Raw genomic sequence first — 19,554 nt, forward strand, 5'->3', positions numbered from 1 at the left:
ACTCCCCCTTTTTTATTATATTTTTAAAAAAAATGTCTCTATTTACAGCATGGCACAGTGTTCCAAAACCTGAAGCTGATGTTAATACTGGTAGCTGGGATGCTGACAGCTCTGCAGCCTTATCTTCTTGGGTCACTGAGGATCACATAGCTAGTTTTGGCCACATATGTGATAAGATCTAGTCACATACTAGTCACAAACAGGAGACTAAATAATTGCTGGATAATTTAACACTAATCTCATCCATTCAAAAACTCACAAGATGCCAGTTTTCAGAAATCAAAATTATAATTATTGAGTCAGCTGCTACTAGACCACATCTGAACCAGTACAATAGATCCTCAAAAAAAAAAAAAAAAACATTGTCACTGACAGGAGGCCTGGTCACAGACCGGGCCGCGGGGGCGTTGACCCCCGGAACTCTCTCCAGGTAAACTCCAGGTATGACAGACCATTACCCAGCATTATTAGTCACCATTATATCAAAACTGCAAGAAAACAAGTAAAGTTGTGTTTATACTTGAACCATCGGCAAATAACTGTCATAGCTATCAGAAAAATTGACTGGCAAAGAGAATATTTCAGTGATCAAGGCATTAACATTAATGTTCACATCTTGCTACAAAAAATTCCAAGCATCTACTGAGAAGCTTAATAGGCCATAAGTGGCTAACAGCACCAGATCCAGTAACAAAAAACTTAACTCTGAAAAAGGAGATATGTAAAAGACCTGGAAAATACTCAAACTCTGGTATTAAGTAAACTAAGACCAAAGAAATTCTAACTGAGTCTAATTATCAATATGAATCACTGAAACTGCAAATGATGTTAATAATTTCTTTTTGAGTATAGGCTCAATTACTGATCCATGGCTCAAATGAATCCACATGGAGAAAATAGATAATCGCTATATTTTACCTCGCACTGCCCCCTATCAACAGAATGCTGAAGAGGGTGCCCTTGTGATACTTTTCTCTGGTATGTAGGTAATAAGGGATTACAGTGTATGTTGTGACTGCTGATGGGCTTTAGCTTCCTTGGGGTGGCTACATAGCCCTTGTGACTTAGCGCTTCTTTTTTATTATAATAATAATAATAGTAGGGGAGTTAGTAGATGGGGAGAGGGAGGTATTAGGTAGATGGCGAGAATATTTTGAGGAACTTTTAAATGTTGAGGAAGAAAGGGAGGCGGTAATTTCATGCACTGGCCAGGGAGGTACAGTGGACCCCCGGTTAACGATTTTAATCCGTGCAAGAGGGCTCATCGTTATGCGAAATAATCGTTATGCGAATTAATTTTCCCCATAAGAAATAATGGAAATAAAATTAATCCGTGCAAGACGCCCAAAAGTATGAAAAAAAAATTTTTTTACCACATGAAATGTTAATTTTAATACACACAAACTGAAAAAGGCATGCACAATTACATGACACTTACTTTTATTGAAGATCTGGTGATGATTGATGGGATGGGAGGAGGGGAGAGCATTATCTTCTTACTGTTTAGAAGGGGAATCCCCTTCCATTAGGACTTGAGGTAGCAAGTCCTTTTCTGGGGTTACTTCCCTTCTTCTTTTAATGCCACTAGGACCAGCTTCAGAGTCACTGGACCTCTGTCGCACAACAAATCTGTCCATAGAGCTCTGTACCTCCCGTTTCTTCAAGACTTTCCTAAAATGGGCCATAACATTGTCATTGAAATAGTCACAAGCACGGCTTGCAACAGCTGTGTCAGGGTGATTTTCATCTATAAAGGTTTGCAGTTCAAACCACTCTGCACACATTTCCTTAATCTTTGAAGTAGGCACAATGGATTCCACAACTGGCATAGGCTTCTCAGGGTTAGCCCCAAACCCTTCAAAATCTTTCTTAATTTCCATACTAATTCTCACCCTTTTTACCACAGGGTTGGCACTAGAAGCTTTCTTGGGGCCCATGGTCACTTATTTTCCAGAAACACCACCGAAAACACTGTAATAATACGAAATATTCCGAGTGTATGCTTGGATGTTACCGCGGAGGCTGGCTGGTAAACAATGGGACGGCCGGCACATGTGAGGGCACATTGGACGCGTCTCGGACGAAAATCGGTATGCGGGTTTTTAATCGGTATGCGGGGCAAAAATTTTGCGATAAAAGTAATCGTTATGCGGAAAAATCGCTATGCGATGCCATCGTTATGCGGGGGTCCACTGTATACCATCTTTTAGGAGTGAAGAAGAGCAGAATGTAATTGTGGTGGAGGTACGTGAGGCATTACGTAGAATGAAAGGGGGTAAAGCAGCTGGAACTGATGGGATCATGACAGAAATGTTAAAAGCAGGGGGGGATATAGTGTTGGAGTGGTTGGTACTTTTGTTTAATAAATGTATGAAAGAGGGGAAGGTACCTAGGGATTGGCGGAGAGCATGTATAGTCCCTTTATATAAAGGGAAAGGGGACAAAAGGAGATTGTAAAAATTATAGAGGAATAAGTTTACTGAGTATACCAGGAAAAGTATACGGTAGAGTTATAATTGAAAGAATTAGAGGTAAGACAGAATGTAGAATTGCGGATGAGCAAGGAGGCTTCAGAGTGGGTAGGGGATGTGTAGATCAAGTGTTTACATTGAAGCATATATGTGAACAGTATTTAGATAAAGGTAGGGAAGTTTTTGTTGCATTTATGGATTTAGAAAAGGCATATGATAGAGTGGATAGAGGAGCAATGTGGCAGATGTTGCAAGTTTATGGAATAGGTGGTAAGTTACTAAATGCTGTAAAGAGCTTTTATGAGGATAGTCAGGCTCAGGTTAGGGTGTGTAGAAGAGAGGGAGAATACTTCCCGGTAAAAGTAGGTCTTAGACAGGGATGTGTAATGTCACCATGGTTGTTTAATATATTTATAGATGGGGTTGTAAAAGAAGTAAATGCTAGGGTGTTCAGGAGAGGGGTGGGATTAAATTATGGGGAATCAAATTCAAAATGGGAATTGACACAGTTACTTTTTGCTGATGATACTGTGCTTATGGGAGATTCTAAAGAAAAATTGCAAAGGTTAGTGGATGAGTTTGAGAATGTGTGTAAAGGTAGAAAGTTGAAAGTGAACATAGAAAAGAGTAAGGTGATGAGGGTATCAAATGATTTAGATAAAGAAAAATTGAATATCAAATTGGGGAGGAGTATGGAAGAAGTGAATGTTTTCAGATACTTGGGAGTTGACGTGTCGGCGGATGGATTTATGAAGGATGAGTCAAAAAACGTTATCTATGGAGGCAAAGAAGGGAATGTATGAAAGTATAGTAGTACCAACACTCTTATATGGATGTGAAGCTTGGGTGGTAAATGCAGCAGCGAGGAGACGGTTGGAGGCAGTGGAGATGTCCTGTCTAAGGGCAATGTGTGGTGTAAATAATATGCAGAAAATTCGGAGTGTGGAAATTAGGAGAAGGTGTGGAGTTAATAAAAGCATTAGTCAGAGGGCAGAAGAGGGGTTGTTGAGGTGGTTTGGTCATTTAGAGAGAATGGATCAAAGTAGAATGACATGGAAAGCATATAAATCTATAGGGGAAGGAAAGAGGGGTAGGGGTCGTCCTCGAAAGGGTTGGAAAGAGGGGGTAAAGGAGGTTTTGTGGGCGAGGGGCTTGGACTTCCAGCAAGCGTGCATGAGCGTGTTAGATAGGAGTGAATGGAGACGAATGATACTTGGGACCTGACGATCTGTTGGAGTGTGAGCAGGGTAATATTTAGTGAAGGGATTCAGGGAAACCGGTTATTTTCTTATAGTCGGACTTGAGTCCTGGAAATGGGAAGTACAATGCCTGCACTTTAAAGGAGGGGTTTGGGATATTGGCAGTTTGGAGGGATATGTTGTGTATCTTTATACGTATATGCTTCTAAACTGTTGTATTCTGAGCACCTCTGCAAAAGCAGTGATAATGTGTGAGTGTGGTGAAAGTGTTGAATGATGATGAAAGTATTTTCTTTTTTGGGATTTTCTTTCTTTTTTGGGATTTTCTTTCTTTTTTGGGTCACCCTGCCTCGGTGGGAGACGACCAACTTGTTGAAAAAAAAAAAATAATAATAATAATAATGGGGTGGCTACATTATTTGTCTTGTTTTTCTTTTTTCAGTGCACTGGCCATATCCCACCAAGGCATTGTAATTTATTTAGAAGGGGTTACTAGCCCCGGGTTATTTGCCTTGTTGTTATTTTGGCTATGGAAGGGTGTTAAACTGGTTATGTATATTACAGTAATATTTTTTTTTTTTTTTTTCAACAAGTCGGCCGTCTCCCACCGAGGCAGGGTGAAAGAAAATCCCCAAAAAGAAAATACTTTCATCATCATTCAAAACTTTCACCACACTCACACATTATCACTGTTTTTGCAGAGGTGCTCAGAATACAACAGCTTAGAAGCATATACGTATAAAGATACACAACATATCCCTCCAAACTGCCAATATCCCAAACCCCTCCTTTAAAGTGCAGGCATTGTACTTCCCATTTCCTGGACGCAAGTCCGCCTATATGAAAATAACCGGTTTCCCTGAATCCCTTCACTAAATATTACCCTGCTCACACTCCAACAGATCGTCAGGTCCCAAGTATCATTCGTCTCCATTCACTCCTATCTAACACGGTCACGCACGCTTGCTGGAAGTCCAAGCCCCTCGCCCACAAAACCTCCTTTACCCCCTCTCTCCAACTCTTTCGAGGACGACCCCTACCCCGCCTTCCTTCCCATATAGATTTATATGCTTTCCATGTCATTCTACTTTGATCCATCCTCTCTAAATGACCAAACCATCTCAACAACCCCTCTTCTGCCCTCTGACTAATACTTTTATTAACTCCACACCTTTTCCTAATTTCCACACTCCGAATTTTCTGCATAATATTTACACCACACATTGCCCTTAGACAGGACATCTCCACTGCCTCCAACTGTCTCCTCGCTGCTGCATTTACCACCCAAGCTTCACACCCATGTAAGAGTGTTGGTACTACTATACTTTCATACATTCCCTTCTTTGCTTCCATAGATAACATTTTTTGACTCCACATATACCTCAACGCACCACTCGCCTTTTTTCCCTCATCAATTCTATGATTAACCTCATCCTTCATAAATCCATCCGCCGACACGTCAACTCCCAAGTATCTGAAAACATTCACTTCTTCCATACTCCTCCTCCCCAATTTGATATCCAATTTTTCTTTATCTAAATCATTTGATACCCTTATCACCTTACTCTTTTCTATGTTCACTTTCAACTTTCTACCTTTACACACATTCCCCAACTCATCCACTAACCTTTGCAATTTTTCTTTAGAATCTCCCATAAGCACAGTATCATCAGCAAAAAGTAACTGTGTCAATTCTCATTTTGAATTTGATTCCCCATAATTTAATCCCACCCCTCTCCCGAACACCCTAGCATTTACTTCTTTTACAACCCCATCTATAAATATATTAAACAACCATGGTAACATTACACATCCCTGTCTAAGACCTACTTTTACCGGGAAGTAATCTCCCTCTCTTCTACACACCCTAACCTGAGCCTCACTATCCTCATAAAAACTTTACAGCATTTAGTAACTTACCACCTATTCCATATACTTGCAACATCTGCCACATTGCTCCTCTACCCACTCTATCTGGTGGCTGTACTAGACTCAAGGTGGAAACATCACATACCTGAGTGGCAAATGCATAGAGCTAATCTTTATTCTTAATTTTTTAATGTAAAATTCATATAATTTCCAGACTACTTGTTCATACTTATTCAGGTATCCCTAGGGTAGTGTACTTTGCAGAATTATTGTCCTCATCGCTCTCGGGCTGTGTGGACAGCTGCGCAGTAGCTCCTGAATCAACTGATTTCTGCGCAGTTTTCAGAGACCACTACAAGTCACAAGATGGCAGACCGTCAAGGCAGGAGAGTAAACACGGTCTGTGTTGCATTCACACAAGGCTCCCTCAGTGTTTCTACAATGCATGCATTGATGCCATGCATTATACGCGACGTCTACGGCATCCCCAATGAAGAATTATATGGCGTAGCTTTGAATGGGATGTCAAGGATGTTTATAAAATTCCTGAATGCCGGCTTCTACAACAAGATTGTGGAAACTTTTCAAGAAAGGAGAATGGTGGTGAATTCAGCTGTGGAAGTGTGCCTACATGACGTGCCGACGTATGTCACCTGGGTCAAGGTGAGAAATGTGCCTTTCGAGGCGGAGTACGATCTGCGGGATGTTTTTGGCAGAAACAGAACGGTGCATGCAGCGACCAAGGGAGTGTGGAGAGAGGGCCCATACGAGGGGTTCCCGGAGGGCTCCTTCACCATCAAGATGATGCTCTGCCAGTCGATTCCCTCTTACGTACGTCTGGAGAAATATAGGACCCAGGTGTTTGTTCATTACCTGGGCCAAAGGAAGACTTGCAGACTATGCAACTCTTTTGAGCATATGGCTGCCCAGTGCCCCCGTCGACTGGTTGTCCACTCACGGGACCATTCACCTGTGGGCCTACGGGCTGAGGCTTTCGTAACTGAGCCTGGTACCTCAGCTGGGCAAGTTCCCAGGCTTTGGAGTGACGAGATGCAACAGGAGGACACGCAGTCTATGATGTGTGCCGCCTTGTCGGTGGATGCATTGACCGTGCCCACGCTTACAGTGGATCCTGTGAGGCCTGAGGTTTTGCCACAGGATAAGTTGCTGGAAGATGTGTTGCAGGACCTTCTAGATGGAACAGAACATGGTCCTGTTGTTTCGACGGCGTGTCGTGAGTTAACGACTGAGGAATCCCCTAACATGGAAATGCAGGACAAAACCACATTCGTACGGACGCATGAGGTGGTGGTGGAGGTTCACCAGGAGGCTTCGTCTAGCGAGGAGATGCATGTGGATGGCAGCTCCCGCAAACGATCGGCGGGAGCGTCGGATATGGACGATGTCTTGACACCAGGACAGCACCCGGGGAGGAAATCGTGGGCGAAAGTGGCTGAGCCACCTATCACAGAAGGGATAGTTTCAAGGTCCCAGCATAAGGCTAGAGTGCGGGGGGAGGGGTGTCTCGAGAAGCCGAAGGACAAAGATGGGCAGTCTAATGTGCGTGTGGGAACAGGAAAGACCCAAAAACATAGAGGTAAATCACCTTTTTTGTAAATTCAAGTGTGTTACTTTCAATGCCAATGGCCTAAGGACGGAAGTTAAAAAAGTGTGGATGGAGTGGTTTTTGCGTCATTACGATGTGGATGTATGTTTTATGCAAGAACATAATTATAAATTTGGTAGAGAGTTACGATTGAAAGGCTACCGAATGTATGTGAGCAATTCTTTAAAATTAAAGGGTGGGGTGGCTATAGCAGTGAAGGAGTCCAGCCCTTGGAGCGTCTTGGGATGGGAGGAGGGGGAAGATGGACGGGTGGTAAGGGTGGATGGGTTTTGGGATGGGGTTAGAGTTTGTTTTATCGGAGTTTATATGCCAGCGGACAGTAACTCTAAAGTTAAAATAGACTTTGTGAGGGAGGCTTTAACGTTTCACATTCGGGGTTTGCCTTTAATTTCGGTCTTAGGTGGGGATTGGAATTGCATTATCTGCCATGGGGATGTTGAGCCGAGGGGGGCGGGGTGCTTTCTACCTGTCCTGAGAAATCTGCTGGGGGATGCAGGGGTTTATGATGTAGTGGGGATGGATGGAATGATCAGGGTTTATTCAGGGTATTGGAAACTGAATGGGCGGCTCTTGAAGGGGGAAGGGGATGGGTCCGCTTTTCAGGGTTGGTGGAAGAATATCTGAGAAACACGGAGGGCAGATGAATGTTTGTTGGAATGGTGGGAAACGCGTGCCAAACCCGGAATAGCTTGTTGTTATAAGAAGCGGGGAAAGGAGGAGGCAAGGTGGAGGTTTGGGCTACAAAACTATTTGGAGGGGCAGCTAAATGACGACATTGAACATCTTTGTAGTCGACTTGCAGAACTTCACAATGAATGTTTTAATGCGGTTCGAGTCAGAGCAGGTATGGAAGAAGTGCTCTGGGGTGACAAACCTTCCGGTTGTGTCTTGCGCAAATTTAGGGTCAGACAACAGGCGACATCCCTCTTGCAGTTGAAAGTATGCAAGGGTTTGGGTGGTTACCTGCCGAGTCAAGTACTCCTCACCACGGACAGCATGAGTTTTTATGCTGATCTATGGTTTGAGGAAAAGCATCGGCGGGGAGTAGGGGGGGTCCATGCGGGTGGCCTGGTGGGGAGGAATTTCAGAAAAGTTATAGGTGACAGGGATAGTACGGTACTAGAAGGTAGAATTCGAGTGGAGGAGGTTGAGGAGGCGATTTTTAGTATGAGTAAAGGAAAGGCACCAGGTATAGATGGCATTTCGAATGATTTTTATAGGGCGCATTGGGGAAGTATAAAGCATTGTTTGGTTGATGTATTGAATTGCATGCTCATGGAGGGGAGGTTAGGTATGTGCCCAAAAAGGGAGGGGGGAGGGGTCTGAGTGCATATAGAGCAATATCTCTTATGTGCTCGGACTATAAAATCTTTGCAAAAGTTTTAGGAAACGGAATGAGGAAGGTTTTGGGGTCGGTTATTCACGAGGGACAGCTAGGCATACCAGGTAGGGGCATGATGGACAGACATGTACGTATTAGGGAATTTTTGAAGGAATGTCAAGGGGGGGTTGTCCTCGGGCTTGACTTGCAAAATGCTTACGACTGTGTTGATAGAGATTTATTGAGGCTTATTTTATTGAAGCAGGGTTTTGGAGAGGAGATTGTAAGATGGGTTGATACCTTGTATGACTCGGCTATGATACGTGTACAGGTAAACGGTAAATTGGGGCAGCCAGTCTGTATGGAAAGGGGTTTGAGGCAAGGGTGCCCCCTCTCCCAGCTGCTTTTTGCTTGTATGCAAAACCCCTTTTATGAGCTGGTGGATGGTGGTTTGAGGCGTGGGACGCGGAGCAGTGACCATGCAGCACGTGTGGTCGGGTACGTAGATGATACCACGATTTTGTTAAAAGGGGAGGAGGATTTGCGGATCATGGGATGGATTGTTGAGTTTTTTGGGGCAAAGTCTGGCCTGTGCGTCAATAAAGCAAAATCAAAATTATTGGAGGTGGGTACATGGGTGGGGAGGGGTTGGGCGAAAAGTATGGGTGGTCAGTCTTGGTGCAACTTAGAATATGTGGTATCGTGTTTATGGCAGATGAGAGGGAGGGCCGAAGGGTGAACTCTGAATTGGTGGTTAACAAGGCTTTAGATCGACTTCAGGGGTTAAGAGCTGGGGATGTATCTTTGCAACAAAGGACAGTAGTGGTTAATACGCTTTTTTATAGTAAAGTATGGGGTGTGGCTGAGGTGTAACCTTTAAGAGACGTGGCTATTCAGGAACTGCAGAGGAGGGTCTTACGTTATGTTTGGGGTTTCGGGAGAGCTTTGTTAAGCTGGGAGGTTGTCATGACCCATGTTCGTCGTGGGGGTTTAGGTCTCTTGGCTTTGGGGCCACGGGTGAAGGCCCTCTTTGTTAAGCAGCGGTTCCTCGGGGCGGGCGGTGAGAAGGGCATCCGGGTGGGTCGGGTAATGATCGAAATGCGTAAATGGTGGAGCGGCAGGGGATTAATCGAGTGTGAGGACATGTTGCGTTTGTTGTTAAAGTTGAGAAATGTGCAACGGATCCGGGTGGGGCAAATGGTCAGCATATGTTGTCGTGGGGAACTTGTACAGGGATTGTCTGTATTTCCGCTGTATAATTGGGGGGACATATGGGACGGATTTTGCAAACTTAAGTTGGCACCAAGGGTTCGTGAATTGGTGTACAGATTTGTCGTGGGGATTTTAGCATCAAAATCGGTCTTAAATAGGATGGGTTTGGTAAGGGACGCGGATTGCTTACGTTGCGGTCTCAAAGAAACAGCTTTTCATGCAGTCTACTTTTGTGATACCTTGGACAAAGTTCGTTCGTGGTTGGGGCGGGTTTTCGATTTTCTTAGTGGGGGAACTATCTCAACCTTACGGGCCTTGACATTAGATGTTAGCGGAGTATCAAGTGAGGTATGAAGAGCAATACTGTACATGGTGGCTGATTTTCTCTATATATCGTGGGGTATACGGGAAACCGGGGGATCAGTTAGGATCAGGGCAATTGCGGCAGGTATCTACAGAACGTATTGCAGAAATAAACTCATATATGGTAGAAGTTGGGATAATAGTTTTCCTGCAAACTATCGAAGTCTTACTGTTCAAAGGTTGCTGCAACTGGGGGTGGGGTAAGGCAACAGGGGGCTGGTCTCCCCCCGTGGTAGCACCAAACGGTATGTTCAGGACTTCAGGGTAGAGGGCGGGTTTTAGGGAGTGATGTGTATGTATTATGAATGGTTACGTGCATCTGTGTGTGTATGGTTGTGGCGTTGTGTGGAATTGAGATCTTGGATTAATCCTAAAATGGTCATGCATCCTGATAATACAGATAAAAAGCAATTTTTCAGTATATGTTCCAGCCTCTAGCAAGACTGAACTGGTTCCCAACTATGGCCGGGGTTTGATGAAGTATGTTGGGTCTTTCCTGGGATTCCCGTTTGGTTTTGTTTAGTCATTTGTAAGCGGAGGCTACTCTGATATCACCGCTAAAAGTATTTATTTATTTATTTATTTTATTTATTTATAAATTTTAGCATACAAACAGAGGTACAAAAAATACAGGTAAGAGCAGCATGCCAAAGCCACTTATATGCATAGCATTATGGGCTGGCTTAAAATTAACTTAAGATTAACTAAGCAATGATGAAATCAGTGATTAGACATTATTGTAAACAGATAAGTATAAAGCACAAATGAGTATTACAAAGACAGGTCCTATGGTTGCATGCATTGCTGTTCATTCAGTAGAATGGAGTATTCTGTTAGGTAGTGTATTTAAAAAAATAAAGTACACGTCATACTGGCCTTTAAGGGGAATGTTCATAAGCAGACCTTTTGGTGATGGTGGTAAAATTTTGATGAAGGGCAGTTTCATTTGCCTAAGATTGTTTTTGTATATGTAGTAGCGGTCACCGCTGTGAGGGGGGGGGTTGAGATGTATAATGTCCTATATTGTAATCTTTGGGCATTCAAGTTCCTCAGGCAGCACGCTTTTGTGGGATATGTTGTTCTGACACCCAGTGATATCACATGTATTTATTTTTATCATTTATGGTGCATATAGTCAGTTGATGCTCAATTAAGCACCTTTACTAATATCACTGTATACAAGTAAGGTATATTTTTTTGTGGGTTTATAATTAGTTTGAGAAACTAAATATGGGGTTGGTCGGGGTATTGTGTGTCTTAGTGTTTCCTCATATGTCATTGGTTCCCAAACTGGGGGTAAATTACCCCCTGGGGGTAATTTAACCATTTTTGGGGGGTAATGGAGGGGTGACAGAAAAAAAGTTATGAATTCTGAAAATCAAGAAAACAATGCGGTACCCGGTATGAGGATTATTGTTAACTTTGTCTTAGTATATAAAGTTGTAAAGTAAACCTATTATAAGTAAGTAATAAAGTTAAACCAAATAACAATAAACATCAAAAACTAATATACAGTATTAGAAAAGAAGAAATATATAGCTAAGTGTGTGGAAACCCAAAAGTATTTTGACAAGTATGCTTCAGGACAAAAGTCACTCAGTAGCCCAGATCGACCTGTCCAGTACGCGTCACTCACTTCCTGAGGCTGCCTCTATTTCACACTGTCAGTTTATCTGTGAGCATCAGCCGAGGTAGACATAAGCTGGTATGTATGTGTACTGCCCTGTGCAGTATATAGTTAGTATTTACCCACTGTTACTGTGAATTTGTAGCTATTATTAATTTTATATATAATGTATGTGTGGTTCTTACGTTTTCAATGGTTTTGCTAGGATTAGCAGAGTATGGGAGGCTGTATACGTTCACGTTTAGCCATATATATCAATAATAACAACATTTTGTGAAAGGGATAACATGCTTTATGTGGCATGTTAAATTGGGTAACAAGCTGAAAAAGTTTGGGAACCACTGTCATATGTAATCATACATGCTAGAGCTGTAAAAGTCTTATGTTAATTATTAAAGGCTTTTTGCATATTTTGATTCCTTTTTCAGTATATGCAAAACCAAAAATAAGAACACCATGTTTCAATTTCAAGAGTCATGTAGGTTTCTGATAGTTATTTTATATAACCATAGTACCAATGAGTGTGCAATGCATTAGTTTATATGTATATAAAAAAATTTATATACCCATAGTACCATTGAGTGTGTTTTTGTATATAAAATTTTTATATACCCATAGTACCATTGCATTAGTTTATATGACATTCTTTTTGTATGTAAAATTTCATACACAATATGAATAAGACTGTCAGGTTTTGTTACATGGTTATCTGGTGTTTAAGGTATTGATCCGGTAGTCCTCTGTTTAGTTATATATATGTGGATGTCTTATATAAAGTTATCATGTTTTTTGTTTTACATCATTTATGTATGCCACACATGTATACTGTGTTTTAAGTCAATTATGTATAACATACATGTATACTGTCTTTAAATAAAACATAAAAAAAAAACTTTGCAGAACTTTACTTAAAACCTTTAATAAAAGTGTTAAACCTGCTAATAACTTACCAGTGTTTAATAGCTTTTTTCTGACCGGCAGAGGGGTAAATAATACACTACTGTACTTATTGCTTATACTGTATTTAATCTAGAAACTATGATGTACTTCTGGTTTCTTTTGTATTGTAATTATCTTGCCCATCCAATTTATTGACCTTGTCTTTTATACAATTCATTATTTATAAAATATATAGTAAAACATTGATTTAGTGGATTAATAAAAGGAAGAGGGTGCTCATTACAGTACTGTCAGCTGTCCAGAAAATTAAAAAATAAAAAATAGCAACAAAAAATAACTAATCTTGTATACATAATGCAGCTCCATATACAGTTTACAGATGTGCTGTAACAAACATTAAAACTAAAAGAATTTGAATTTTTTTTTTTTCAACAAGTCGGCCGTCTCCCACTGAGGCAGGGTGACCCAAAAAGAAAGAAAATCCCCAAAAAGAAAATACTTTCATCATCATTCAACACTTTCACCTCACTCACACATAATCACTGTTTTTGCAGAGGTGCTGAGAACACAACAGTTTAGAAGCATATACGTATAAAGATACACAACATATCCCTCCAAACTGCTAATATCCCAAAACCCCTCCTTTAGAGTGCAGGCATTGTACTTCCCATTTCCAGGACTCAAGTCTGGAAAGATCACAGCTTCACTGTGAAGACGACTTCCGAGGTCCTGAAGGATTCCTGGTCGACTTCTAACATCTATGTAGTAGGTTGGTAGACAGCAACCACCCAGGGATGTACTACCGTCCTGCCAAGTGAGTGTAAAATGAAAGCCTGTAATTGTTTTACATGATGGTAGGATTGCTGGTGTCTTTTGTCTGTCTCATAAATATGCAAGATTACAGGTATGTCTTGCTACTTCTACTTACACTTAGGTCACACTACACATACATGTACACGTTTATTTATACACACTCATCTGAGTTTTCTTTGATTTTATCTTAATAGTTCTTAGTCTTATTACTTTTCCTTTTATATCCATGGGGAAGTGGAATAAGAATCTTTTCTCCGTAAGCCATGCGTGTTGTAAAAAGTCAACTAAAATTCTGGGAATAATGGGCTAGTAACCCCTTTTCCTGTAAAGTTTACTAAAAAGAATAAGAATTAGAAATACACTAATTTTATTCAACTTTGGTGGATTGATTAACTTGTTTTGCCATGACAATGACAGACAATGCTGTATTCAGTGGGTTTATCTCGTGTGTGTAATTTGTTCCTTATATGCTATAACTATGGACAATTCTGTACCAGCAGATTTTTGTCTGTTATTTCTGAAATCAATTCATCTGCCATAATTTGTCCATTTCCAAAATCCATTACATGGAGATCTGTTAAATCAAGGCTTTACTGTATGTACAGTGTATAAAATCTTATCACTTGCAGAGTCAACCCCTGAGCCTTCATAACATTTGTTCTTCTCAGACTTTTCCTCAGAATATACAGTAGTACCTAGGTCCTCAAACTTAATTCCAGAAAGCTGTTCAAGTACCGAATGAATTTTTCCCATAAGGAATAATTAAAAATAATTTTTCATCTCTGTTGTGACTCTAACCAATTTTCTTCTTGGTTGGCTGTTATCACTAATCTTAGGCCCTATGGTGACTCATTTATACAAATAAAAAAAAATGCCAAGAAGCACGAAATAATTTACAGTGAAGTTCAGCGGAGTTTGCACTGAGCGACAGCTGCAGGGAGACTGATGCACATTATTTGGTCGAGTGCCAAGCAAAGTCAACTACCGAGCGATTTTTTTTACCAAACAAAGCATTCGAATACTGAATTGTTGAGTTGGGGGCTGTTCGAGTACCGATGTACTACTGTATATACAGTAGTCCCCCTGTATCTCTGGGGGATACATTCCAAGACCTACCATGGATACCCTAAACTGTGGATAGTAGTGAACCCTGTATATAAGTCATTTTTTGTTTACATACATACTTATGATAAAGTATGCATAGAAAGTAAAGAATTAGCACTTTTTAACTGATGGTAAGCACCTCACAGATTCTTTTAGGCTTTGAAGAACTGCCAAGATCTTTACTTTTGCACTTAGCAAAATTAAGGTTTTTTTTTGGGCCATGGTAAACCATGGATAACAAACTGCAGAAACCTGTTCCATGGATACAAAGGTTCTACTCTCTATATTTTTTTTATTTTACCTGTCAATATTTTTTTCTAAACTTACAAGCTGAAACAGCTCCATAACAGTAAATTTCTAATTTTAAATAGTTTGTTTTCCAGAAATGCTGTTTATCATATGGACTTTTCAAATTTATTTTTTAACATTTTTTGATGCATTTTTAAAATAAAGTACCATTTTATGAGAGGAATGATAAAATTTACAAATGCAGTACAGTATATGTATATCTTTTTTTCTTTGTTGTGTAAAAGTGGCTCTGTGAGGCCCAGCCACCTCAGGGTGAAGAAATCATTACATTCAATGTTTGTCCTGTGGCACACCATTGAACTGATAATAAAATTGCCAAAGAATTGAGTACGTACAGTCCTTTAACCCATAAACGGTCCAAGCAGATCTACGTTCATATGCGTAGCGCTCCAAAAGTAGATTACGTTTTTTTTTTTTTACATATTTTCAAATATAACAAAAAAAAAGTAGATCAAAGTTTTTTGCACATTTTCAAATGTAAAAAAACAAGATCTACTTTTTTTACATACTTTCAAATGTTGGACCGTTTATGGGTTAATAGCCTTTGATTTTTTATACTGTATAGCATTGTAGTGCTGTTATATACAGGTTTAGCTGCTTTTTAAAATAATGAAATTATTAATTTTGCTATAGTGTTGATTTTTTGTGATTTTTCTTATTGTTTTCTCTCAGATTTTTTTAATAAGTATTTAAGAAAAATGTTAATGAATTTATAAATTTTATACTGATAGCTGTACTGTATTCATAACATTTGATGTTTTGATACTTTGTACATTGAATAGCTATATGACTCACTCAGATTTAATAAATGTTATTTAAATATGGTATAATAATAATTTGCTGTACAGTAAATAAATGTGTTTGAAAAATGTAGTGTTATTAAATAATTCTTTAGAGGGTTCACAGGACCCACCCTTACCAACACTGAGTAATTTTGAGATGTTAATATGTAGGGGTAAGAACTTTTGTGAAAAAAAATATTTAAATTTGGTCAGGCTTACCAGAGTCATTATCTGGGTCAACAAGGGGTCCACCCATACTGGTGAAGGTAGTGGTTTTGATCTTCTCTTAATGTGTCTTCTTACCTGCTGTTGTAAGATTGATAAGCATTGCAGCAAGTGAAACTTGTTGATTCTTGCATACCTTTCCAAAATGCTGCACCAGTTTACATGATTTTTACTATACATTTATACAGTATTTCTTTTAACACATCTACTGCCTCCCACCAAGGTAGAGTAACCCGAAAAAGAAGAAATGCTTTCATCATCACTCAATCACTATCTTGCCAGAGGTGTGTCTACATTACAGCTCTGATGCTTCTCCAAACTGCAATATCCTCACTCCTCCTTCAGAGTGTACTTTCTACCTCTAGGACTCACATCCATCTGACCAGTTTCCCTGAATCCCTTCATAAATGTTACTTTGCTCACACTAAAACACCACATCAAGTCAAAAACTGCCTGCCTCCACTTGCTGTTATTTAATACATTGCCTATGAATTCAAGAGCAGCATCTGAAGGTGTATGACTTGGTGATTTAGCTAGGTCTTGCTCGGTCAGTGCTGGAGGTGCCACCAGAGATGGTATCTGGAGACATTACTATCAGTTGCCTTGGATAAGACTGCTTTTCAGGGTTCATTGTTTTAATTCGTGGATGTTCCCACACCTCACTGTCCGTTGAGGTGCTTCCTTCCTCTCCTAAACTAAAGTGGTGGCAACATATTCTACCAACCCTCTACATGGTCATGAACTATCCTCAGAATCAGGAACTGATTTCAAGTGATCACCCAGTTCCTGAGACTTAGTATTCTGCCTTTTCCTTTTGATGCTTTTCACCTTGACACTGGACCTGGCTTCTCCCACAGCCCAACAAAGATTTTTGGATTTTTCTTGCATCAGACAATAGAATAAAACGTAGTTTTCTACCAGATGAGTTTATAGTACAACAGACATTTAGTGTTATGTCTCGCTTGCTCCTCCGCTCAAAATCTAAGGGGTCCACCACCTGGAAACACTTACACCACAGGAAGTCTTTGGACTACAACCCTGGATAAAAATTTTTACACTTCAAGCCCTTGTGGGTTTAACAGTTATGATTATAATAATTTTATACCTCAAACTGGTAAACCCTATAATTACTTGAAGATAGTGGAAGATGGGGTAATCAGTCCCTTAGCCTTGTGTCAAGGGCTGGTTACCTTATTTAATACTGTCTTTTGTATATAAACTGTAATGAATTGATAAAGTCAATAATTTGGGAAAACTCTTCACAATAAAGATACCCAGGTGTTGTACATGTCATTTTCATCACCCTGTCAGTACTGTAATAATAATAAGTACTTCTACAAGTTAAACTATTACAGTTAAGTATCATTAACATAACGATACTTATCTGACAGCATTATCATGGAATATTTGTACAGAGGATATCTTCTGCAACCCATTTGTTAAAATTGGCCTAATTCTTGGACATGACTTATTACCACTAATGGGTCTCGCCAACATAATAGATAACATTGGACAATGCCTTCAGTCAACATGGAGTTTAGGTCCTGGTTTGAACTCAGCTCCTGTATTATGCAAAATGCAATGCAATACCCTGCAGTGCTGTATAGCCCTTGTGGCTTAGCGCTTCTTTTTTGATTATAATAATAATAATAATGCAATACCCTGGCAACAGTTATTGCACAAAGTCTTATTTGGGGAGCTGTTAATAAAAGTAATACATTAATTTTTGCACAAGTGTCACATGGGAGTCGATCAACTTTATTATTGGGAATGTATCAACTTATTGTTTAATGTCACTGTTTTATGTAAAAATTTTTATATGTTTGGTTTTGGTACATTTAAAGTGTATATTAATTTAGGTCACAACCCTGGTACTGTTTTTGTTAAGTGCTATGTTCTTGATGCAAGTTTTTCATGTATGGTTTACAGTTACATATACAGATTTTATACATGCAAGTTTTGTAGCATTTTTTGTTACGGTGTGGGTAGTAAATCATTTAGTTACAAGGATGGTGTATTTCTTATTATAGCTTCATGTTTAGTGATTTCAGTCAATCATGTATGATTACATGTATATTGTATATCTGTGCTCTAAATAAAACATACAATATTAGGGGATGAATAGCTACAGAATGTTTAGGTACATAAAATGCTAATATTACAATGTACAGTAAGAGGCCAAAGCATTTGTTTTATATATAAAAACATTTGTATATACAGTTTCATACAAGATATGAATATAAATGTCAGTTTTTGGCTAGTGGCAATTTTATTATGTATGTTCAGGGGTAGGTTGTCATCCGTTAGTTATAAGGATGTTTTCTTATAAATGTTTCATGTATTGTGACTCCGTCAATGTGTGATATGCATGTATACTGTATATTTTAAATAAAAAAAAAACTTTATTATTGAGTTATGTAATGAGTTGAGCCAATCACAGCAGCATGAAACACACCAGTCCCATTTCTACCACTGGCGGAGTAAGGTAAAACTACGTTAGGCTACCCTAGGTTGGGTTACAGTGAGTTTCCTGAAGTTACCATTTCCATATAAATCATACCACGGGCGGGGTTTTAACCCGCGGTCAGAGAGTCTGGAGTTTTGAGACTGACCGCGGGTTCAAATCCTGCCCGTGGTATGGTTTGTTTGCAATCGTGTCATTACGATTTCGTGAGTCATTTCCATATAAACCCACCAAATATTAGATATTTTAGGGAATAAATTATCAACAGCTCAGACTAGGCCATAAACTTCAAATAGACCAATAATAATAATAATTATAATATATTTGGATTAGAATAAATCTACATAGTAATAATATTTAAATTTATAATAATACATGTAGAATAAATTAAATAGTAATAATATATATATTTAGAATAAATAATAATAATAATATAATACTCTTATATACCCACAACCTACAATATTTGGTAATACTCATACACAATGAATAGTGTTTTATAATAAAGTTGATCCTTAACTAAGGTTGTGGGTGGAGTCTTGTGACAGTCACCAGTGTGCGCTTCTACACAACATTCTTAACATACACTTCAACTAAATATAAACGAATAACACATTTAAACTTGTTATACTCCGTGGCACTAAAATAAACAAAAGTTATACCTAATGAAAATTTTGGTTTTGTTTTTGTGTGTGAAAAAGATAAATCATCACCCGGTCGAAGTTTTCCTTAATCGAGTTATGTTATATTGACGATATCTCGAGATGTCATTATTAATAACCTCATCACGAAGTGTCTTGAGACAAGTCAAGTCATATAGTGTATTCCAGTGTCCCGCAATACATGAGGGAAACTTGTCTTCAGTGTTACGAACATTATATAGACAATCTTCAACATTTTGCGTAGGCCTGCCATGTTGTAGGTCATCATGTTGGTCTTGGCAGTGTGACCTGCAGTCCAGCCGTCATATTGGTCTCTGGTCTTCACATCAAAATACACCAACACTAAAAACTGTGACAGATGTAGCGAAATTTATTAAAGAACGTGCCACAAATGTTTTAGTTATGGTTGGAGCTGGTATTAGTACTCCCTCAGGGATTCCAGATTTTAGGTAGGTCATAGCTTGTCTTTGAGAGATGATAATAATAATCTTTGTTTCTACATATACAACTTATATAAACCTAGCTGACATCAATGATATATTTCTGTATGGAAAGCCCCTGGTTATACAGAGCATTTCCAGCAAATTAGATCAATTTTTCCCCCAG

At 39.4% G+C, this 19,554-nt stretch overlaps 2 protein-coding genes across 9 annotated transcripts in view; both read left to right on the top strand.

Moving 5' to 3' along the window:
- LOC128704084 (UPAR/Ly6 domain-containing protein cold-like) overlaps positions 1–12,581 on the top strand; it is a 57,286-nt gene extending 44,705 nt beyond the window's left edge. For 5 of the 6 annotated variants that reach the window (XM_070099071.1, XM_070099068.1, XM_070099069.1 and 2 more), the window contains exon 4: positions 49–12,581. In XM_070099071.1, coding sequence (XP_069955172.1) covers positions 5,906–7,156 — 1,251 coding nt within the window. In that variant the 5' untranslated portion in view covers positions 49–5,905 and the 3' untranslated portion in view covers positions 7,157–12,581. The remainder of the gene's footprint in view (positions 1–48) is intronic. The other variant, XM_053799107.2, reaches the window with a different exon arrangement.
- Positions 12,582–18,784: 6,203 nt separating this feature from the next.
- Positions 18,785–19,554, top strand: part of LOC128704077 (NAD-dependent protein deacetylase sirtuin-3) — a 35,710-nt gene continuing 34,940 nt past the window's right edge. For 2 of the 3 annotated variants that reach the window (XM_053799091.2, XM_053799092.2), the window contains exon 1: positions 18,785–19,397. In XM_053799091.2, coding sequence (XP_053655066.1) covers positions 19,051–19,397 — 347 coding nt within the window. In that variant the 5' untranslated portion in view covers positions 18,785–19,050. The remainder of the gene's footprint in view (positions 19,398–19,554) is intronic. The other variant, XM_053799089.2, reaches the window with a different exon arrangement.

Source organism: Cherax quadricarinatus, chromosome 66, assembly GCF_038502225.1.
Source record: "Cherax quadricarinatus isolate ZL_2023a chromosome 66, ASM3850222v1, whole genome shotgun sequence".
NCBI classification, from domain to species: domain Eukaryota; kingdom Metazoa; phylum Arthropoda; class Malacostraca; order Decapoda; family Parastacidae; genus Cherax; species Cherax quadricarinatus.